At 31.9% G+C, this 24,649-nt stretch overlaps 2 protein-coding genes across 6 annotated transcripts; one reads left to right on the forward strand and one right to left on the reverse strand.

Moving 5' to 3' along the window:
• Positions 1 to 373: 373 nt before the first annotated feature.
• LOC107867577 (acidic leucine-rich nuclear phosphoprotein 32 family member B) lies at positions 374 to 3,911 on the forward strand. Its single transcript, XM_016713874.2, has 3 exons — positions 374 to 584; positions 1,150 to 1,244; positions 3,317 to 3,911. Exons 2-3 carry the CDS (start codon positions 1,182 to 1,184, stop codon positions 3,770 to 3,772), a joined length of 519 nt encoding a protein of 172 aa, XP_016569360.1. The 5' UTR covers positions 374 to 584; positions 1,150 to 1,181; the 3' UTR covers positions 3,773 to 3,911.
• Positions 3,912 to 4,192: 281 nt separating this feature from the next.
• On the reverse strand, positions 4,193 to 13,194 carry LOC107867578. Of its 5 annotated transcripts, none has more exons than XM_016713879.2 (14): positions 13,056 to 13,194; positions 12,769 to 12,879; positions 12,081 to 12,168; positions 10,523 to 10,622; positions 10,358 to 10,431; positions 10,201 to 10,272; positions 10,046 to 10,123; positions 8,851 to 8,975; positions 7,446 to 7,518; positions 7,054 to 7,115; positions 6,563 to 6,961; positions 6,318 to 6,417; positions 5,007 to 5,258; positions 4,193 to 4,487 (listed from the first exon to the last, which is right to left on the reverse strand). In XM_016713879.2, exons 2-13 carry the CDS (start codon positions 12,846 to 12,848, stop codon positions 5,058 to 5,060), a joined length of 1,452 nt encoding a protein of 483 aa, XP_016569365.1. In that variant the 5' UTR covers positions 12,849 to 12,879; positions 13,056 to 13,194; the 3' UTR covers positions 4,193 to 4,487; positions 5,007 to 5,057. The 5 variants fall into 5 exon arrangements, with proteins under 5 accessions (XP_016569365.1, XP_016569361.1, XP_016569366.1 ...); XM_016713875.2 differs by having other exon boundaries at positions 12,769 to 12,889; XM_016713880.2 differs by having other exon boundaries at positions 12,989 to 13,165.
• Between the last annotated feature and the right edge of the window lie 11,455 nt (positions 13,195 to 24,649).

Raw genomic sequence — 24,649 nt, forward strand, 5'->3', positions numbered from 1 at the left:
GTGATCATGGATGAAATTTGCTTATAGAATTAGCTGGTACACGTTTGTGAGAGATGACAAACACTCATAAAATTAACCGAGGTACACATAAATTGACCCAGACTCTACAATTATAAATAAAATTAGAAAAAAAAATAGTATCTCAGTGGACGGTGGATGCACCAATCTTGCTATTTTCAACTACAACAACAACAAATTCAGTAGATTCCCATATCGTAGGATCTGGATAGGATAGAGTGTACACAAACCATACCACTACCTCTAACGAATTCCATGCCAAGAAATAGACTAAACTAGAAAAAACCCACACTTCAATTTTCTAACAACTTTCAACAATTCAAATATCCTAGGGCTACAACTAGTATTATAAGATACCTCAACGACCAATACATAAACTATTCCAAAAAAGAAATAAAAAATAAGGGGGTTAGAAAAGTGGGACCCATTGCATTTCACCAATAGCAGCAGCAGTAGTAGGAACAAAGCATTAGATTCTGTTCCTTATTTCCTCCGTTTAATCTCACACACTTTGCGTAAAACTTTCTTAGCTATTCCAATTTTCTCTCTCTCTCTTAATTTTCCAGGTAACAATTTTCTCTCATTTTACTTCTATTTTCTCGGAAAAAAGCTCTCTCTTATATTTTTTCTTTCGCCGGAATTCTCCATTTCCTTTTGCAGTTTTGTTTATAACATAAGCTCTTTTTTTTGGCATAAAAAAATATTAAGTAGATTTCTCTTTGTTTTTTTTTTTCCTTTTCCTTCGTAGATCTTCAACTTTAGAGTTTCATTTTAGACGCAGTATGACTTTCGAATTTTAAAATTCAAACAATACTTTTTAATTTTTTGAATTATCATTAATGTGACTTATATTACTTTTAAAATAGTTTTTAAATATATAAAATTTACTTCAAAAAATTTAACAATTTAATGTTAGAGTTCACCGACTCTCAAAATTGAATGTGTGTCACATAAAATCATATATATATATATATATATATATATATATATATATGATTTTATGTATTTTGTATGGTCAACTGGCTCGGGATTGTGAAAAAATTACTATGAATGATATCTTTGTGTTTCTAGAAGATGTTAACTGTCAGTTTTATATGATTTGTTGTTTGTTATTTGTTGTACACTGTGCAGGTGTTGAGTGGAAAAATTAACTGACCGTACAAATGGAGATCTTGCTTAACAACACTCTGCTAACCTGCGCTTCCACGCTTTTAGCTTCTACCCAGGTTACTACTTCAGCTAAAAATTGCCAATTTACCTAATTATAATAATAATACCCTGTGTTCTGTTTTATTTTTGTTTTTTAAAAAATAAATAAATTTATAGTATTGTTTTACTATGATAAAGTAAAGTGAAATAAAAATCTTATTAATTAGTATTACTTAATTGTGGTTAAATAATTGAAAGTGTATATAAATTATTGAAACACGCCTTTGCTCTCTTTCTTTTTTTGTTTCTCATAAAGTAAAACTGTATATATTTCAAAGTTAAGGGCTTCCAAAATTTTCCAATTGGAGTGTCTTTGTTCTCATCTTTGTTACGTTTGGTAAGATATGTTTCAGATACTGAGGGCCCCGGCCATGAAAATTGTGAAATTTGAGATGAATAATTTTTGTCTTCAAATTAAAAAATGATACTTAAAAATTAAAATTATACTTATCCATAAATACAAATTAAAGTGAAAAATATCTAACATCTTGATATTTTTCAAGTTTCAAATTGAGCTGTTGCTTGATATCAAAAATTTGCACAACTTTATGGCCAATTTTTATAAATATATTTATGGCCAACCGGCCACTAGAATCTCAAGAAGATAACGGTGAACTTATGATGTAACAGATAAACCCTTTTTTTTCTTTTTTTTTGAGAGTGAGAAAATGAAGAGGAAATAGCATTAAATTTTTGTCAATAACTTTTTTAATGCGTGCAAGTTACTAAGGTACGCCTATAGGGTCCGGTTTTTTCTTGTTCGGAACTGAAACAGAATGTTAATTTGGCTTATATGCCATTTTGGGTTCCGGGATAGTTGCTACATGTGGGGCCCACTTAGGATTATATAGTCTGCCACTGCTTATTATGTTAATTCTGCAGAATAGATGCTAGATGCTGCCCCTACGCAGAGGACTAAATTTAATATTTTAATTACTATTTCTTTCATTTTATTTTAGTTGATCCTCTTTTTAAAAATATTTATTTTAATTTAATTATTTCTTTGATGAAATCAAGAGAATTTTATTATATTCTTCCAATACTATTCTTAACATTAAATGACTAAACAAAGTATATTTACTCAAATTTATATTTTCAAAACATAACTAATAAAACTAATTTGATAAAATAAACTCCTAATTAATATTTTTTTAATGAGTGTGCCAAAGTCACAGAGGTCAACTAATATAAAACTGAAGAAGTATATTGATATTTTTGATGAAATAATTAAATTCTGGATAAGATTTTTTAACCTGGAAAAAGTCAAATTTCCATTAATATTAAAAAGTACCTTCTTGTTTTATTTTACTTGATTCATGTTAATTTATATTTCTTTTAAGAAATATTTATTAAAAATTTATTTTACTGTACTAATTTTATTAATTATGCTTTAAAGATTTAAATTTAATTATTAATATTTTATATAGATATTTAGTAATAATGGTACTATTAGAAGAAAATGATTATTTTTTCTTGATTTCATATATTAAATTGAAAATTGTAACTATTTTAAAGGGATCAAGTTAAATGGAAGGGAGGGAATATGTTGAGTAAAATATTGAATTGAAAAAACATGCTTTCTAGATTGACTCTTTCTTAAGAGAATATTATATTGGAATATTCTATTAAGAGAGTAATTTATTTATAGCGATTCGTACTTCTATTGCAAATAGTAGGAGATGGTCCACTCAGAACTGGACCAAGTTTTGGGCTCATAATTTTTATCTACGGACTTGGGCTTAAGTTGTCCCTTCTGTCCAGGTCCAACTTGTAAAAAGCACAAGTATGTAATATGGGCTCATTTCAGTTAACAACAACTAAAAATTACACAAATACACAACTTATGTTTCCAATATTATAAAAAATCTCAATTCCTTAAACATATTACAAAAATTCCAACATATACACAAAATGTTATGTATATGTCGGCTATGTTATGTATATTAATAGGGAGAGAGAGTAAAGTAATTAAAAAAGTGGAAGAAAGTGTAATTAGTTCCAAAAAGGTTGATAACGACAATGCACTTGGGTTTTTGTCATTTTATTCCTTGAATATTCAATGTACAATGATGTCTTTAAATGATTCCAGGATGTTATGCCACTGATGGCAACTGAGACCAAAGTCAAGGGAGATCAAAACACAAATGATGGGCAAAACGTAGTTGATGCTCCTGAGGAAGGTGGAGATGGAGACGACAACGATGAGAATGGAAATGGTGGATTTGAGGATGGCGAAGAGGAATATTCTGATGAAGGGGTTCACGGAAACAATCCGAACAAAAGCAAAGGAAATGCCAACAAAAGCAATGGAGAAGGTGAGGAGAATGGAGATGCAGAAGATGACGAGGATGGCGGTGAGGAAGGTCATGACGATGATGGTGATGATGATAATGACGACGACAATGATGATGATGATGGAGATAATGATGACGATGATCGTGAAGGGGAGGAGGAAGAAGAAGTTGTAGAGGACGATCCAGAAGATGAGGAAGAAGAGGACGACGAGGAAGAAACTATCCAACCTCCAAAGAAGAGGAAGAAGTGAACAAGTGCCTTCGATTTGAACTATCTGAACTTAGTTTAACTTGAGGGAGAATCAATATTATGCTTTTTTAGTTACTTTTCATTTTAAGTTATTGAGAACTTTGGAGTTTTTATATGAGCAAACAAGTTTCTCCCTTCAATTTAACATGTTTTCCAGCGCAAATATCTCTCTTAAAAAAATTATCACCAATGGTTTCTACAGGCACACTAGATCAAGAAAATCCAAAATCACTGGTATTTACTCACTTCTGATTCTTCATTTCAAATTTAAATAGGTCCACGTCTTTTGTTTAAAGCAACACAAGAATGCCACTTTTGATGTTTGACAACTCGAGCAAAGCTATTTTATTCTATTTGGGATGTTCATCACTCATGCTATAGCTTTTAACAAGAAGAACGAATGAGTTTAAAGAAAATGCAATGATGACAACTAAATGGTTACATTAAGAAAGCACATCATAGAAGCGTTCATTAGAGGATCACGATGTTTGGGAGGAGCGAGGTGGTGAGAGCTCTATGAAAAAGGATATCACGCTTTCTCTAAAGCTGTACGGTCCTAGTAAAACAAAGATACTACAGTTTCCATACACAAAGCTAAAACCACATTTGCACTATTTACAATTCATTAATGTTAGAACTTAGTTTGTCAATATACAAGCTTTTTTCTTCCATGAGATTGGTGTAGCTCAGAAGCATCTCTGTCCGTCCTTGGATGCCTATGATACAACAGAGAAAAAGGGAAGCAAAGTTATTCTATGATTAAATCCAAAACGTCAAAAGAAGCACAGTAAGAATGTATATGCTTTAGACATGCAAAACATGATCACTCATAATACCCGTGAACAGTTCTGAACTTCCTAGGTTACCAAACAAAAAGGTCATCATCAAGAGGTCTTGTATCGAGCAGTTTTACATCACACATACACATATTGAACGCCACATCATTAACATATATTTTACAGCTAAACGCGAAGAAGGAACTCAGCCACTACAAAAAGATCAGAAAATTGAGTAGGCGAGCATGTAAACTCAACTATGAAGCCTGGATTAGGTTTTGCTAGTATTGAATAATGTTTTAGCAGATTACTCAAAAGAAGAAAACTCAGATATTAGTAGTCAGAATCGAACACTGGAAATGGAATTATATTAACCTTAAAATTATAGAAAACTGACAAAATCACTATCAGTTTATTAATAAGCATGTTATGTGAATGTGACAAAAAAGCTTAGTTTACCTTCATGAGCTCTGGCACTATTTACAATGAAGTAGCCATCCAAGAAGTGGCTTATTTCTTTGTTGCATCAATAAACATGGCCCGTGTCCAATGTTCAACATCTTCTGTTTGTGATGGAGGAGGAGGAAAAGGAGGGTGCTCAATAAGATCCCAGTCTTCAATTAAATTTTCATTCCTTCCTACATCGGATGCTTCAGTGGCATAAATTATATTGGCAGTAGAACTTGGAAGAGCATCGTCAAATGTATTTCTCTGCAAAGTTATTAATAACGTAATTAGCTTTGTTGTTAACTACTTTCAGAATTTAATTAAACTAGAAAAACTTAAAAAGCATAGTGGCAACAATAAAAATAATAATAAAAAAATAGGCCAAGCTCGCAAAGAATTTCATATTATTATGCCCCAGATAACATAGTCACCAAAACAAAACCACAAGTAAACTAACACATCCTGAAAACCACAGCAACAATTCCAAAAGATTTTAAAGAACTTGGAGTTACAATATCTGTATTATCAATATTTTTGCAGTCAACTTGCCGGGGAGATGCCTACAGCCGTTTTTTCGATGCAGTAATATGTAGTTCTTAGAATGAGAAAACTACATGTCAATAAGAGGAAATATTTGATAATAAGAGGAAATATTTGATAAATAAGTTTAAAAGCTAACTTTTCTAAAAAACAAACAGATTAGTATTTTCTTATTAAAAAAATCTAACCTTGCAGTTTTTACAAAATTATGTTTCCCTGATAAAAAAATTTCATCAAGTTCTGAAAAATTATAAGAAAACTTAACACTAAAGCTTGCTCACTTGGAGCCGGAGGAAGAAATTAGCTTTGCATACATAAAACACTTCTTCAGCTAACTCAATTGTTAAGAAGATGGATAATCAAGAAAACTCAATTTTAGACTTGTAAGAATAGCCTATTAATATTTGAGTAATGTGAGATCCTACTTATTATATATTTTTAATCGCCACATCATTGTGTTCATCGTTCCCTAGCATAACATCCTTTTCCAATAAACTACTGCATACATGCAAGAAAGCAAAAAAAAAAACAAAAGAAGAGATCTGTGATCATCAAGAGTGGATGATGCATTTAACTGCTAACGAAATTAGGCAATCGTTTAATGTTCAATAGAAACAAATAGTAGATACAGAAAAGCTCATCTTTTGTAGTTATGAAACCAATACTAAGACCTGTGCACCTATACCAATACTGGTGCATGTTAACTCTACATACTAGTAACATTGTTTTTAGTTCCAATATATGATAATTGTTCAGAACTAAATCCAAAGATAGAAACTATACCAATACTGGCACATGTCCACTCTCCACCAAAGTGCTAGATGATCCGGCTGAATCTGCATTCCAAACAGATCTATTCAGTTGTTGGACTTGCTTGGATGCCCTACAAATTAAAACAACGAATGACAGAATTACACGCCACCGCTAAATAAATCAGCGGTTTCAATGCCACGAGAAGTAAATTTCTTTCATTAAATAGCATGAGTACGGATCTAGAACTCTGATACAGAAATGAAAGAAATACGTACCTTGAACCAGACATTTTCAAAGAAAAAACAGACCGAACTTCCTTTGAAGAAGAAAGTGTAGCCAACAACCTTGCAAATGTTTCGAAGGTAGAGGCTTCGGCAGGAACTTCTAGACATAATGTGTTGTAACAGTATGCAGTAATGCAAGCAACACTTTTCTTGAGAAGTGCTATGCCTTTCTGCAGATCTTTGTGCGTTTCTATTGAGTGCAGGGAAGCAGAAGCATAGTTGAAACTACTACTACTAGAAGAATCCAACCGAGGTTTTCTATCAGATTCCATAGAGTAAACTCCAAAGTCACTAGAAGTTTCAGAATTACTGCAACTTCTGTCGTACCATGAAGCTTCCCCACCTGACGAGCAAAAGTTTTGGCGTGGAATAAAAAGTGGGTACTCGCCGCTGCATTGCATGACTAACATCAGTAAGAAAGTTTTCATCACACGTAAACGGGAAAAGGAACACTGAATTTCTACATTTCAGTGAAGGAATACCTTCTAGACGACGGACTGGCATCCCAGTAAGAATCTCGTTGCCATATTCGAGAACATGAACCCTAACGTAATAAACACACACATGAGAAATCTAAAAAAACTTTGTTCTGATTTTAAGATCAAAACAAAAAATTCTGAAGTAAGAATCCAGTAGTATGTTATCATTTGACCATCTATGACCGTGACTCCGGCAAAAAAGGCAAGTGCATTCACTAAGGTCAGTAAGGCACTAGGAAATTATTTTGCTATTCTCTAGCATAAAATAAAATTGCAAACATTTCCCAATGTAAAGATTTTTGTACTAAGGCAGCTCCGATAAGTCCCATTAATGTACCCTAAAGGCATTTGTGTCTCAACTTTCAAAAGAACTAGGACAGATTGTTTGAGCATACCGCAAATCCTGAATTATGAACTGCAGGAGCACAGACGCAACGAACAATGAGGTTCAAAAGTTGCACCATATATCTGCTTCCACTCGTTGAAAATAAAATCATTAGAATAAATTATTAACTAGCCAAAATGGATATTTATACAGACATATAGTAAAAGCATCGGATAATTATCTCAGTCAACTCGGCATGTCAATAATATATAGGCTGCATTTCATTTCAATGACAGTACTACATCACTCAATTTGCTACAGCAAATGATATTTCCTCCATTTCAATATAAATGGCATATATAATTTAGCACGGAGTTTAAGAAAGAAAAAAAGATTTTTGGAACTAGTGGTCTTAAACATGTCATGATACTTGGCTATGAAAGCATGCCATTAATGGTAAAATGAGAAGTTGAAAGTTAAATTGTAATATAAGATTCTAAAATAAACCAGATATATGGCATCCTTAGGTAATGTAATGCATTTTCCCTCATGCTTTTGAATTACTGGATTCATTCTCCGCACCTAAACCAGCAAATGGCTCTCTTGGCCTATCTACAGCTAAATACCTATTTACTTGCAGCAGCAAAAATGAAGAACTAAGTTCAACCCCATTACACATAGTAACAAGTGCTTGAACTATATAAGGGGATAAACAGTGAGTATTTCATCTTCCAGTGATCATTCCATTACATGATATCTGTGTTTTGGAATTTTGTTTTTATTTCAAGTTCTTGGAAAACCTTCTGCAATTTTTGTATAGCATAAGGTAACTTGAACCTTAACCAAAGGATCCCCAAAGCCAGACAAAAACCTAAAAACTATAAAGGATCCCCAAATCCAGACAAAAAACCTAAAAACTATACTCTAAGGCTTTGATAAACCCCTTCCTATAATTTTACAGATATGACCAGGGTAAAAACCCTCACCACCAATCCAAAAACCCAAAGCATATGAAGAAAATGTGAAAAAATCACAAAATATCAAGAAGAAAACTGAAACATAAACAGTTTGAAAAGAAAGAAATAGAAGCCTGATAGAAAAAAACAAAGCAAAGAAATAGAAGCCTGATAGAAAAAAACAAAGCATAATTGCTACGCTGAAAGGGCTTATCAAAGTTTTCTCCAACTTAATGGACAAAAAGAATCATGGCCAATGATCTACTTTGATAGAAAAAGCCGTGGCACTCCAAATCAAAGAGGCCACATTTACTGGTCACTAGTGCAATATAATAATGCATGATAATAACTGAAACATTCAGATGGGGTTATGACAATAAACAGAGAAAACTCATTTTGTCACCTCATAATGGCTCTGCATATACTTAAAGACTCTTGAAAGCCACATTATATGCCAGAATTTTAATAATTACGCAGCTGGAGAAGTGACTTATGTGATAACCAAGCAAAAGAAATTACCCTAAAGAAGCACCCAGCTCATCAGATGGAACTGAATGAGGATCAAGTCCTCTCGGCAACCTTGCATTACATATGCTATCATATTGGCCACTGGATCCATCTTTTTTTTCGCCATCAACTGTTACCTGCAACACAAGATTTGTATGAAACCACAAATGTGCCCCAAGTAGATGGTCAACACAGAAAGAGAAAGTTCAAAGTAAAAATCTCTTTTTTCTGGCCATCATAAATACCTAATGGAATATTACTAAGCATGCACAGTCCAGGTTTTCTTCCTTAATGATACCAAAGTTCCACCCATATGCTAACAAGATGATCCCAGTAGCAGATGAAAAACTGTCATCTCCAATTTATATTTTTCCTAAAACAATCATAACTTTTTATACAACAACAACAACAACAACAACATACCCAGTGTATTCCCATCAAGTGGGGTCTGGGGAGGGTAAAGTGTACGCAGTCCATACCACTACCTCAAATGAAGTCGAAAGGTTGTTTCCGATAGACCCTAGGCTCAGTACAAATAACAATATAACAAACAAAACACATAAAAGCATGCAACAAGGGATATCACGCTGCTAGATAGTAAAGGATATAAAAAATGAAATGGAGGAATTTATAAGGGCCAAAAGGAACACTCTGTAAAGCATTTATGGAAGACCAACAGGCTAAGATTCATAATCTCAACCATAGTCGGTGTTAGATACTTTGTGTCAAGAAAATGAAGCACCCATATGATCAAAACATCTAACTTTGGAGCTGAAACAATCATTCATTTTTGGAATAACCAACAAGGAAGCAGGGGTATTTGAGAGGTGCAATCCCCCATTGAAGCCTATTTCCGCTCTCTTCCCAGTTTTTTACTTCAAGCTAAAGAACATCAATAGTTTGCGGGTTGAAAAAAAAGAGGAGATGAAGTGTCTCACCAATTCAAAGGTAGAAAAAACTTCAAGCTAAACAATATCAATAGTTTGCTGGTTGAAAAAAAAAGGAGATGAAGTGTCTCACCAATTCAAAGGTAGAAATGCACATGTATCATAAGAAAAGCCTCTCAAAATGACTACCATAATAATACTCATTACATCCACTGTAGTCTTTTATAGGGTTAAGAGAACATGAATCATTCCATTCTCTGTAATTTGGATCCACTAGTGTGTGCCACAATTACCAGCATACATAATTGCTCGAGACTTACATGACGTTGAGGGAATAACCTGCAAATCTGTTTTACAACCACAGACTGTTTATGAAGAAGCTCAGAGGTAATTGCCATCTGCGGTTTCAATAAACAAGAATTAGTAACAATGAAAATTTCTCATAGGGAAGTTTGAAAAAAGAAGAATTCCTCACATGCCCAAGATTTTGAGTGCAGATAAGATTAGGATAAAACTTTTCAAGTTGTTCTGCACGATTCTTTTCCAGCTACAAATTGATTCAGTCATCAGTGGGATATTTCATCAAACTATCCATAACAAATTATGAAATACAAACAAAGACTCTGTTATACCATCCTTGTAGCAGATCCTAGTAACTCATACTGAACTTTCAGATCATGAGACATCTTCTCAATTTTTGCCTTCCCTGTAATACATGTATTAGTCAGCTAGCCAGTAGGTTAAATCTGCATTAAAATCAAATTGAGCTGCTGCCATTAGTTGACAGGACAAAAGACCTTGTGAAACTTGCTCTTTCTGTTGTCGGAGCTTTTCCTTTAATCTTGCCAATTTCTCATTCCGAGGCACCCTCCAACTAAGTTGATCATCGGCCTTACCCTGAAGATGATCAAAATCATGAGGAAAACAACAGAAATCTTTTCAGCTACAGGTATACCTCGAAACTGAATTTTCTTTCATAAATAATTAGTACAAATACACTCAATACAGACTAGAAAATAACTTATATCAGTTTAGTATATTGAATATCTATAATAAGGTAAGATCAACAAGAAGACAACATCATGGCACTTGAAATAATGTGTAGATGGCCAGGCCTATAGACAGAAGGTTAAAATACAACAATCCTGTTAAGTTTTCAGTTGTTTAACAAGATTGTTTTAGGCATTTTTGTTATCAAAGGAAGGATCATAGCAACCTGACATGCATCATACTACTCTCAGTTTGCTTACTACATATGTCTACTTTTGGGCAAATAGATGCCAACACACAATCATTTTTCTATTTGGGTCTATTTCATCTAATAAATATTTTCTTTTAAAGAAGAATATTAGTTCAACTTTTCTTTTTGAGAGTGGTATATATATAACGAATCCTTCAAAACTACTCTTTATATATATTTACATGGATATACATGGCTCAAACTAGGAAAAGGAAAGCTCTAAGAATACCGAACGTCTTGGAACCACACTTATGTGAGAGCCCTCTGCTTGACTGACATACTCCTTTTGATCTTCCCCATACCATCATTTCAAAGTTGGAACCTACTGAATGTAAAAATAACAATTCCTTAAACCCAACAGGTTGATATTGCTCGTATGATTTTTGATCTCCTACACCTTCATGAATGATGGGTGTCTAATTTGTTCAAAAGCAAGCCTTCATACCACATGGGTCCCAACAGACTATGGGTCTTTTAAGCTAACTTCCCATTGTGTAATTCTATATACATCTCATCCCCTTTTTCACATTTGATCATCACATTGATGAATTATCGGACGGTTCATATGGTCTATGTAAAACATGATTAAACTCTCAAGCAGTCTTATCTCATCTTATCCTCTGTGTGTGTCGCTTGCACCTTCTATTTCACATGACCATATCCAATCTTATATCACTTATATACATCTTTAGATTTGCATTTATACAACATTCGTCAGGTGGATATGCTGAGTCTTAACTGCCCCCACATTCACTCCCATATAAATTAACGAACTTACAACCGTTCTATAAAACCTTTGTTCTATTTTGTTTCGCATCTTCGTATTGTATAGCACTCTCATGTGTCGTGACATTTACTCCATTTGAACAATCCTACATTAATTTTATGTATTACATCTTCAACTACAATTCCATTCTCCTAGATACAATAAACAATATGATGGAGTTATCCATTGCTGTTTGGAAACTCTTTCAGAATTGATTACAGATAATATTAAATGAACGTATTTATACCTCAGTAAGATTAAAATCATCTTCTTGTACAAGATAATGAAACCTTAAGTGATAAACTGAAGGCATTACAAGAGAGAATTTTTATCAAGAAACATGGAAAACCTTAGCCAAGAGTACTTCACTTAATTGCCCACATAATGCTTCTCTTCTTCCCTTCAGTGATTTTAACACAGTGTTGTATTCATTCAATCTGCCAAAAACCACATCATCACTACAATTAGAATCTTATAACCCACATCTTCCCACCCCCACCCCATCCAGCTTCCTATACAACAACACAATATACACAGTATAGTCCAACGAGTGGGTTTCTGAGGAGGATAGAGTGTATGCAGACCTTATAATAAGTAGGTGCATACGAGACAAGTAGTAATAGAAAAATAATAGTAAAGATATGGAAATAGTAACTAGAAAACAATAATAATAATAATAAATATGCCGAATATAAAACTAATACTACTAGCACCCAAATGTGTGGCCTAGTGATCAATAACGTGGGTCAAGCACCATGAGGTCCAACAGAGACAAAACATTAGGTGATTTCTTTCCATTTGTGCTAGCCTTGCTGGACAGAGTTACCTACCTGATACCTGTTGATGATTGGAGGTCGCGGGTATCCCGTGGAATTACCCGAGGTGTGCACAAGCTGGCCCGAACAACATGGTTGTAAAAAAAAAAAACACCTAACACTACTAGCCTTGTACCCAAATCCTCGACCTCCACACCCTCCTATCGAATCTACCCAACACTTGTTCGAACTTAAAATTTTAGGTAGAATTAAGTGAATTACCTGTAATTGACGCAAAGAGTACAAATGGAAGGAAGATTAGAATTCTCACAAATACCACAGCAACTCGCTTTTCTCGTCATCTCCACTGCTCCAAAATCCTAGAACATCTACCTACACCATACTAAACCATAATTTAACAGATTAATATACGTAATTTTCAAGCTCAGTTGCAACAAATTGTGTCAATTCGAAGATAAAATTAAAGAAAAGGAAAAATTACCAGCAAATTGGAAAAATCAAGTCATGCAAACTTTAAAAAAAAAAAATAGTTGCAATAATAGTAGTACCAAATTGTGAAGGGGCTATAAATAGATGACGCCGGAGCTCCGATGAGCTAATGTATTTATTAAAATTGAAAGACCTCGTAAAAACTTCGAGTGCAAGTTTGAAACGAATTGACTCTGCCCTTTTGATTGTAAATTGTAATAGTAGTAGGTACCGATCGCCGGACACGTACCCAATATATATTATTTTTAAATTATTAATTATTATAATTTATAATATTTTTTGACATTATAATTTTCTATTTTAAGTTATTTGTTATTATAATTTATAATATATTTTTTTGTTCAAATTTTTGTAATATTGATAGTCAATTTATATGTTAAACAACAACAATAATAGATCCAGAGTGAGGTTTGGGAATTTGTGATATTAAATTATTTTTAAAATATAAAATATAAAATTTATATTTAAAAATAATTTTATTTTTTAATTATTGTGATTTATAATTTTTTTTCTATTTCAATTTAAGAGACACTGATATAATTTTGAGAGTTAATCAAATATCACTATTAAAGAAGCGAAACCGGCATGTCTTGAATGACTCATAATAATTCATTAGAAGTGATATAACAAAATTGTTTTAAAAAATACTTGTGAAATTTTTTTAAGTGAGTCTCATATAAGATATCAAATTAATTTAAAATATCAATAGTTAATTTATCATTTTTATGTTTATTTTTTTTATTAAATATTATTTTTTAATACTTAGATGACTTATAGTAATTACTTAGGGGTGATATAGTAAAACTACGATTGAAGCAACTAAAACATACGTGTTTTTTCATAAATATCTATTTTATAAAAATTAAATTTTATTAATTTTCTAATATGTAAATATCATATAATAATTAATCAGAGGTGATATAGTAAAATTATGGAACATGCAGACAGCTGAAAGCAAGCATGACAATCGTCAGTTGTCTGCTTCCAGCAACTGCTACTCACACTTACATATAGTAACACGATTGAAGTAGCAAAACTGACACGTCTTGAATGATTCATAATAACTAATTAGAAGTGATATAACAAAATTGCTATAAAAAATACTTGTGAAATTTTTTTAAGTGAGTCTCATATAAGATGTCAAATTAATTTAAGACATCAAAAGTTAATTTATCATTTTATGTTTATTTTACTTTTTTTTTTATTAAATATTATTAAGCTTTTAATACTTAGATGACCTATAATAATTACTTAGGGTCGATATAGAAAAATTACGATTGAAGTAGTTAGAGCGAACATGTCATAAATATCAATTTTATTTTTTTAAAATTAAATTTTATTAGTTTTCTAATATGGAGATGTCAATTAATAGTTAATTAGGGATGATATAGTAAAATCATGATGCAAGTAGACATGTTACCCTGCTTGAAAGAGCTGCTACTAGTTAATGTACGAGTACCACTAGTTAATTTCACTAATCAATTTTATTACTTTAATTAATTAAAATGATATTACGTCATTTGGATTGTTTGGGCTGCAATTTCATTGATTTCACATCATGAATAAGTTACCGTGAATGTCTAATTTCATATCTGTTATAAATATATTACCGTAAATGTCTAATTCATCAATTTAATTTACCATATATGGTGTATGTTTATTTATGAAAAATTAAAAATTCAAGGTTAGTTTTTCCACATATAGTGTATGTATATTTATGAAAAAAAATTAGAAATTCAAGATTAGTTTTTTCCTATAAATAAAGAGTTTTCTTCATTGTAATTAACTCATCAAAGAAACTTCTCAAGAAAAATAAAAATTACTCTCTCTTCTTTCTCTATTCTTCTTCTTATTTGCTTTATATTTCATAACGTTATTAGCACGAAGCTGTAACCAATTGAGTAATTAAGGTAAAGTCACCCAATGTTTTCCATCGTGTGCTTAACAAGCATGAGGTATGATTTATTTTATAGTTATTAAATAATCCCTTATCTTGGTTACTTGATTCGATAAGTGAGCAATAGTCCACGATTATCATATCAAGTAAGAGATACTTTCATTGCCTTTGAATCTAACGTGCCAAGTTTGATTAAGGTCTTGTGTTTTTTTTTTTTTTTTTAAATTAAGATTAAATCTATTTATATTCATAATTATCTAAAGTGATATTAAAGTCAACCTATGATCTATGAGAAAATAATCTGCAGCCTAAAAATAACTGTATAAAACTTATATATTATATCTTGCTCAAACTTTTATAAAGTCCATCATAAATCTGTCATCATTAGAAAAAATGAAAAATTACAATTTGTGCTTTGTATTAGTTATAAATTGGTGAAACTCGAGTACTTATGGTAAATTTCAATGAGCCTTGTTTTTCATGAGCAGTTAGTGTTGTTTTATATGTAGAATTTTTTTATTGATAATATTTTTATCATGTTTAATATGTTTACACACTTTTATTATGAAGTGATAATATTTTTGAAAGCTTGATAGTGAGCTTTCGGTGAATTTGACTTATTATAGTATTGGTTGTGGGTAAGATCGATTTCATGTCTCATCGCATCAAAAGGGTACGACATTAGGTTTGAGCCCTGACGCACCGCGATGATAAGATGTTGGGTTCAAAATCTATCTATTTATGCCTAAGACGCCTTTATATGGATAAGACGTTGAGTTTGAATCTCAATGCACCATATTGATGATATTATGATGGATAAGACAAAATAATGTGTATTTGATAAAAAGTCATGAAACTTGTCCATTGAATATGCACTATTTCATGAAGTGAATGTGGTAGTAATATGTGATAAGTCCGAAAGATGACAATGTACTCCATTCTTAAAGTGAATGTGGTAGCAATATATGATGTACTCTAAAAGATATGTTAAGAGAAAAATTCTCTACATTATACGTATGCCTCGATTTGCTCCTGAAGTAGCAATATCATGAAAGAGGTTATAAACTATCAGAATTTGATAGGCTTAAGGCACGATTATATTCCATTCCTAGGGAATGAGAAGCTTATCAATGCAAACATGCACTTGATTGTGATGGTATCACAACTCACTTCCGAAAGAGGCTCAATAATTAAGAAGAGTTATTTTGAAATCTATTTCTAAAGTAGTAAATCTGAAATTTATTCATGTAATAGTAAATCTGAAATTTACTAAAGTAAAAGATACATGTCATGGTAAACTTGAAGTTTGCTAAAATAAAAGTTCATAAATTGACATGAACAATTGTGACATCTTAAAGATGTGCATATTGAGCATTGAGCATATATTGAAGAATTTGAAAATTCTTCATTACTTTTAGTGTTGCTTGTTCTCATGATAAGTTGGTTGGACCAACTAATTTTGGAATTGGATTCCTTAAAATCTGAGAAGTATAAAAGGTGAATTAAGGGTCCGTTCACCAGTCATGTGATCTATTAAGATGCATCCATATAAGATGATCACTTATACGTTTATTGTCAACCTACAGTTTGACATTCATAAAGTTACTTGCTCAATAAAATTGAGTTAAGAGTATAGCTTTCAGATTGTGTAATCAAGACAATTCATCTTGATGACGATGGCTTGGCATTGAATAACTTTGATAAATAGCTAACCCATTGCTAATGAGAACAAAGCTTCATGTGTTGGTTTGAAATATGATATATTATATGCAAAGTACTTGTATGCATCAAACCAATAAATTATTATTAATTTTCCTGAAAGTTGGTTCTGAGTCAGGAACCACACGTTGTCCATCTAATAGTTTTGAAGTGCGATATGCGATTAATGAATATACCAAAATACACAAAGATGGATTCCTCAAAGAAAATGGAGGATGTGGGTTAGTTTTCCTAACATAAGGGGGATTATAAACAGCTATGAAATATGTTAGAAATTATCATCAAATTCTTATTCAAAAGATAATTCAAGTCAAATGTTAAAAGCATATCATATTTAAGCTGCAAGTACTCCTATTTTGTGTCCCTAAAGGACAAAGTCTACACATATGTAAAGCGTGGTAGACCAATCGATTCCAAATGAAATAATCCTTGAAAAAGATAAGGAGCAAATACTCATTATAAGAAGGCAATGTGCTCTTGAAGAGCTACGCCATAACACTTTATGAAACCTTATAAGAGGTTCAGGTACCTGAAAATAATGAAGTGACGATATCTCAAAATGTTATGTCACACTGTGAACCGATACAAAATGATATATCATCAATGATATCTTTGATACAATATTTGTGCAATATTGTGAAAGATTACGAGGATCTAAATTTTACGTCGATTAAGCATGCTGATGGAGAAACATTTATCAAGTGACATGAAAGAATGTATCTTGGTAATCATAACACTTATTTGATTTGCAATCCAGACACTTGAAGATGTCACACATATTGATATTGTCACTTGACAAAAACCTATATGAAAATCCCTAAAGGATTTAAAATGCCCGAAGCATATAAAGTTTTCGGAAAACTTATTTATTATCCTTATAAGGGATAAATTGATGGTTTGAATATTATTGAAACTCTTGGAAAGTTTTCAAAAGCAATAAATTATTTGCTGAAATGAAAAATATACTAATTTAGATTGGTTATGAAGTAACATATCTTAGTGCAATTGGTGCACAACAGTAATGTATCTTGCAAATATTATAAGGCTTGATATAGCCTTTTAAGTCAATTTGTTAAGCAAGGTATATTTCTACTCCTACTAGGAGACATTAAAATAGGATAAAAGACATGGGCTTATTTTCTTCTAAAACATGTAGTCCCAATATTGTTGGTTATGCTGATGCTGGGTACTTGATATAACCTGCATAAAATCGATCTCAAATAGGCTATGTGTTCACATGCGGGAATACTGCCATATCTTGGAGATATACAAAACAATCTATCTAGCCCTTTCATCGAACTATGCTGAGATAATCGCTATTCATGAAGCAAGCCGAGAATGTATACGGTTGAGGTTCATGATACTTCTCATTCGAGAAAATATGATTTACAATGTGAGAATGTAAACATAATTTTATACGGAGATAATGCATCATGCATAACACAACTTAAAGGAGGATTCATAAAAGGAGATAGAACGAAGCACACTTCGTCAAAGCTTTTCTATATACATGATCTCCAAAAGAATGATGATATTAACATGCACCATATTCGTTCAAGTGACAATGTAACTGATTTATTCACCAAGTCTCCTCCAATTGCAACTTTCAAGAAGATGGTACATAAGATCAAGATGCAAAGGTTCAAAGATGCTCTCATTAGGGGGAGTTAATACGCGTTGTACTCTTTTTTCCTTACGAGATTTTGTCCCTATGGGTTTTTCTTGTAAGGTTTTGAGGAAGCCTATATGCTTATTGTTAGAGATGTGTACTCTTTTTCTTTCACTAGATTTTTTCTCCCACTAGTTTTTTTCTAGTAAGGTTTTAACGAGGCACATTATCTATCAATTAGACATTCAAGAGGGAGTGTTATAAAAATATTGCCATATATAGTGAATGTCTTCTTTACCATATATAGTGTATATTTATGGAAAAACTAGAAACCCCAAGGATAGTTTTCCCCCATAAATAAAAGAGGTTTCCTTCATTGTAATTAACTCATCAAAAGAAACTTCTCAAGAGAAATAAGAATTACTCTCTCTTCTCTCTATATTCTTCTTCTTATTTGCTTTATATTTCATAACAAAATCATGATTTAAAATTTTTGAAACACAAAAATTAACCCATAAATTTAAATTTTATAAAAAGAATTTCATCATTTATATTTATCAACCATTTATTTTATATATGTAAATAAATTTATAATTCATATTATTGTTTTTACCTATTTTTAGATTATTTATATCTCATTTAATCATTAATCTCACCAATGTATAGCCCCGTTTAGTCATGAGAAATATTAGTTTTTAATTTTTTTTTATTAAAAAATAATGTTCAATCGTAAAATCTTCAAATACAACTTAAAATTTTATTTGAAAAAAGTAAAATAAGTTTCAATTTATTTTTATTTTTTTGATTTCTTTTTCTTTTAAAAAAAACAAAAGTAGGCCCGAGATGCCTTTTTATTAGAAGGAAAAAGACATGGATCGACCCTTTTCAAAATAGTTGGTCAATATTTGGGCCACATGTTCATGATCAATTGGTTCAAACAAATTTCATGTTATGTTCATTTCATAATTTGAGTCATTTTAGTTCAGATAGTTCAAATGCAGTTCATATCTAAAAAAAATAGGGCATCTAATTTATGGGTAAAAATTGTATCTTATTATATAGAATATGTATTTTTTTAATATGATATGCATAGAATTTATATCATTATTGTATAATTGTATAGAATTCATATTTGTATAAGATATTTATCAAATTTGTATCAGTATTGTATAAAGTTATCATCAAATGGCTAGAAAATGAAGTTAAAATTAAATTATCAATTTTGTGTCAATATTTTCATCCAAAGTGCTATTTATGTCATTTTCCCTTATTAGAAATGAGCTATTTACATAGAATTAAATGGACCATTATCAACTCTAACCTGTAGGCCCAACCCGATATTGTCAACTTCACCTTTATAGGTAAAAAAATCTCTCAAAAAGGTATGATCAAACATAACTCCTACTCCAACTTCAATTTCAACTCGAAATTTTTTGACGTTCATGGTCAAACGACTACAAAATTTATTATTACTTCAAATCAACTCCTACTTTATTATTTATTATTCATTAAATTTATCATTTGATCAATAAATATTATATTTTTTTAGAAGAATTTTGTGATAGTGTACTATTATACTTTTGTTGTGAATTTTGCTTATTTGGTAAGATTGTATAATAAAATAAGGCAATTTCGATAGTTTTCACAATTTTTGAAATTTTCTTGTTTATATAAGAAAAGTACAACTTAAAATTTCAAATTGCATGTCCAAACAAAATTTTAACTTCATCTCATATGATTCATAACATGATTAAAATTATGATTTTATCTCAAATGATCAAACGGATCCTGAAAATAGTTTTTTCAATTCACTTGTCCAATTATGAAATTAAGAGAATTTTGTTATATTTTTCTCTTTTTACCGTTAGTAGTAAATAACTTTTTCTATTTCCTTTTTGTTTCTTCATTTTTTCTTCTTCATTATTGGGCTATTGATGGTGGATTTCAATGCTCGCTGTGTTTATTTTCTAATAAAAATGATGAAGAGGTAAAAAGAAAAAACTGAAGAAGAAGATGCTTAATTTTCGACGACAAATAAATAATAAATTAATGATGGTTAATCATAGCAGCTGGAATTGCCTGTGTTATAAAATTTCTTGATAATTTTTTAGCATAATTTAGGAAAAAGAAATAACATAAAGTGTTGATCATTATTTTTTCCTCATCTTCTCCACACATTGTATTACTCGTTCAGTTATTTTTAATAACTATAGAATATTTATTTTTTAATTATTGAAATATCCATCTCCTAAAAATAGAGATTGAAAGCGGTGAAGTTAAGAAATGAGGAAGGAATATGGGGATAAAAAAACTCAAGACCATGGTGATTTAAATTTAGATTTTAATTTGATGATAATTTTAACTGTTTACACATTTATCTTTTTCTTAATAATTAAATAAATTTAAAATGAAATAATATATATATATATATATATATATATATATATATATATATATATATATATATATATATATATATATATAGAGAGAGAGAGAGAGAGAGAGAGAGAGAGAGATAAACAGTTAAAATTAGAATCTAATTTTAAATCGCCATGTTAGATCGTCATGTCTGTTTTCTCGAAGTAAAAGAGTAAGATCATTAAATTGAGACATGTATATTTTGAACTTATATTTTAAAGTTATCCAATTATTAGGCCTATTGGGTAGATACTCTCAAAGGGTCAACATGACCCTTGAATTTGGATCGTCATGTTTGTTTTCTCAAAATAAAAGAGTAAGATGGTATTAAAATGAATTTAGTATTAATTAATAACATTAGTTTGAGTTTTAATATACTAAAAATAATTATATTAATTTGAAAAGTAACCAATTATTTTTGAGAATTGAAATAAGAAAAAATGAAGAAAAGAAGACAAATGCTATGATGGAAGAATCAACATTAACATCTCAAAATATAAAGTATATTAATATTTTGAGATCTTAGTCACATGAAAATGGAAAGCTCACATTTCACGTAGAAATAATAAAAGTTTATTAAGGTATAAAGAAAATAGAAAGGGGTGAATAACAAGGATAATCACAAGCACAAAATGAACCGTCAAAGTCATCATGCTCAATGCATTGACCACCAACTTTGGGTCAAAATTTTTTCTTGCAAAGTGGTAAACATTTTAGCTCAACTTTGTTTTGATCACACAATATTTTTGGATGTATTTGGTAGCAAGTTTCTGATTCAACCGATGAGATCATTGTTCCAACTGCATTAATAAATAAGAATGATCAAGAATAAATATTGATACTATTAGGTAGGTAGTATAACAATAATGTAACACCCCAGGTGTTGGCCTCTGAAAAATTTCAAGTTTTGAGCTTACTGACCATGCTACGACTCACTATACGAGTCGTAGAGTCTCTATATGAGTCTTAATACCTCAATCGTAGCCTGACCAATATATTAGTCTGGAGTTTCTGTTGTGATTATGACTTGGGGGTTACTAGTCGTAACGACTCTATACGATTCGTATAGTCCTACCTTTAATCAAACCAGTGTAATGCCCAAATGCTTTTGCCTTGATCACGACTAGACTCAACTAGTCGTAATGACTCTATACGAGTCGTAGGGTATCAATCGTAGGGTGTTCGGTGTACTTACCCAAATGTTATTCCTTGACAACGATTAGGACCACCGATTTGTAAGGTGGCATGACCCCAACTAAGGCCTTATCATAATGAGCATCTCAAGTCCAACCAAGACCAAAAATTGCCCCTGATACCTTACCCAACCAACCATACATGTACCCTGAGTCAGATGAATTTTGAACATATAACAAGATAGCGTATTTGTATAATTCCAGACTCTAGGATAGGTCCATAATCATGACCAACCCAAACAAGTCCAACCGTCCAACACCCAACCATTATCTAATTACCAAACCAAAACCATAAACCAAAACCAAAACAATAACCAAGTTCCTGTCCATAACATAGCATAAGAGGATGGAACAATCATAAATTTGACCAAACAGTATCAGCCTCAATACCAATGCCAATACTAAGACTGACACCATTACCGACCCGCCCATTTCAATCCATAGTAGTTCCTCAAAAACCTCCAACCAAAAAAAATAATATCCGGTCCGGACATTCCCCAATCATAGATAAAATCAATTTCCATAAAATAGCCAAAGTATGAAAAGATGTCCATGATATAAAATGGAGCCTTCCGGAGTATGAAAGCTCACCACTTTAATCCAATAGCTGATTCCGAGTCCTATCACTAAGCAGGAGAAATAGGATAGCCGGTTCCTGCATTGCGTGGGGATACAACCGCTCGAAGATGAATTAGCGGGTGAACGCTAGTAAGTACTCAGGATAAGGATAAAGTAATGCCAACCTTTAAAACCTATTAAACCAACCATATACATACACATCCATATATATATATATATATAATCCATGTCAGGAAAGGGAATCGGGTTTAGCATGTATTTAAAACCATTAACCTAGGTATGTGTAGCTTAACCATCCTAGAAATACCCACGGGCTATATGGGTCAAGTGTAACCCCCTGAACGGGCCCTGATATGTGTAGCCGTATGAATCAGAGATACCATAAGAGTAGAGGATTCCCAAGTACCCTTCTCTTATTATGATACATATATACAAGTGTAACTTAGGGGATCCCATGTAACTCATATGGTCATCAAGACCAAACTTCATGTCGGCAAACATGAGTTTTCAGTGTCTGTCCATTGGACTCACACCTTCACAGTTAGCTATCACACCCCACCATTATTGCCCAATTAAAACCATTTCCATATGACTAACCCATCATTTCATTTATTATTAACCAAGGTTATAAGTAGTGGTATCATCATACCGACTATAGCTTGCAAGCAATGTACTTATCCAACCTTTTAGAGAAGAAAGGACTCCTATATATCCCATCAATTACATCATTTAGTTGCTTGGGGGATTCTCATGTACCTCACAAGTATGTTCATTACTATGTTTACTTAGGAGATTCCCTTGTACCCCATAAGGATGTTCAATCAATCATAACCATGATCACCAAGACCTTACTATTTACCCATTCCAAACCATTTAAATCATTTATATCATTTAGGGTTCTATTACCAAGTTATACCATGCAATAGTTTCATTAAAAGTTTAATAATATAGTAAAAGCATTCTCATAGGTATTTTATCAAACACATTGGGGCGTAGTATTTTCAAAACCAAAATCAAATACCAATTAACCATTCTCATGCAACCAATTGTCCAAATCAACATTAAAACATGTAAATTCATAATTAAAACATAGGAAAACCATAACTAAGCATTTATAACCAAAACCCCCAATATACATTTGAGAATCCAAAATAATACAACAATTATGCCATAAAAATAATTCATAAAACATGCCTTTAGTTGGAACTAATAATAAGGGAGGAGTATCTTGCCTCAGATTATTTTGATGATGGTGACAAATCACCCGTATAAGCCCCAAATTGATCCTCTAGATAAAACCCTAACCTTTTTTTACCCAAGAGCCTTAGAGAGAATTAGAGAGAGTTTCTAAGTGTTTTAGATTAGAATTATAGGGCAAATGATGTACCAATAGTGATATAAGTCATGTGACCTTAAGAGATTAAGTGGGGAAATGTCCAGATTACCCCCAACTTAAACTGCTTAAAATTCCCGTCAAATGGTACGACTACCCCATGAAAGTTGTACCCTTCAATACAAGTGGTACCCACCACTAATACCCTAGGCCTCCCCTTGGACCCAATACTATCCACCCTATGACTTACCCAAACCAAGTAGTACCCAAACCATACAATCAGTACCCCTAATACGTATTCCTGGTATAATAGAATCAAAGAAAGTTTGAACATTATCTACCATATGAGTCAATGGTACGACTCATACCCTAACTTAATGTAAGACCCCAAAAAAATTCCAAGTTTTACTCAGTCTGGTAAAGCTTAAAAAGAGGTCCCAGACTTAGAAACTTCAGCTAAGTGTTTACACTTAGAATTTTTTTACCTTCATAAGTTGACAATCTTATTTCTTGACCCATATGACCTTTAAATGCTGATCTTTAAGTTGATTCATGATCATCTATGTCAGTAGGTGTTCCAGATAAGTTTTGGATTTTTGAACCGCATTTAGACCACGTTTGGTGTCCCAAAATAGTGGACCAACATGATCCAGGCACGCCGTGTCGCCTATCGCGTTGGTTAATATTATGCAGGATTTGCCAGTCAAAAGTACTAAGGCTTAGTGTGATCATGGCACAACGCGTCGAGTATTGCATCAATGCTATCGACACACCGCGTAGACAATCGCATCGGTGCCCAGTTTTCAGCTTTTTAAAATCTATATCCAGAGAGGTATTTGGGTTAATTTTCCACCTTTATATAACCCTATAACACAAGATTCAGCCCTATTTTCTCCAAAATATAC

The sequence above is a fragment of the Capsicum annuum genome, chromosome 4 (assembly GCF_002878395.1).
Source record: "Capsicum annuum cultivar UCD-10X-F1 chromosome 4, UCD10Xv1.1, whole genome shotgun sequence".
Taxonomy (NCBI): domain Eukaryota; kingdom Viridiplantae; phylum Streptophyta; class Magnoliopsida; order Solanales; family Solanaceae; genus Capsicum; species Capsicum annuum.

Excerpts from the sequence above, each read along its gene's own strand:
- LOC107867577 (XM_016713874.2), top strand. The coding sequence starts at position 1,182 with ATGGAGATCTTGCTTAACAACACTCTGCTAACCTGCGCTTCCACGCTT. Across the intron at positions 1,245-3,316 it reads CGCTTTTAGCTTCTACCCAG|GATGTTATGCCACTGATGGC; the intron begins GTTACTACTTCA and ends AAATGATTCCAG.
- LOC107867578 (XM_016713879.2), bottom strand. The coding sequence starts at position 12,848 with ATGACGAGAAAAGCGAGTTGCTGTGGTATTTGTGAGAATTCTAATCTT. Across the intron at positions 10,623-12,080 it reads GTGAAGTACTCTTGGCTAAG|GGTAAGGCCGATGATCAACT; the intron begins GTTTTCCATGTT and ends GATCATCTTCAG. Across the intron at positions 10,124-10,200 it reads GCACTCAAAATCTTGGGCAT|ATGGCAATTACCTCTGAGCT; the intron begins GTGAGGAATTCT and ends TTGAAACCGCAG.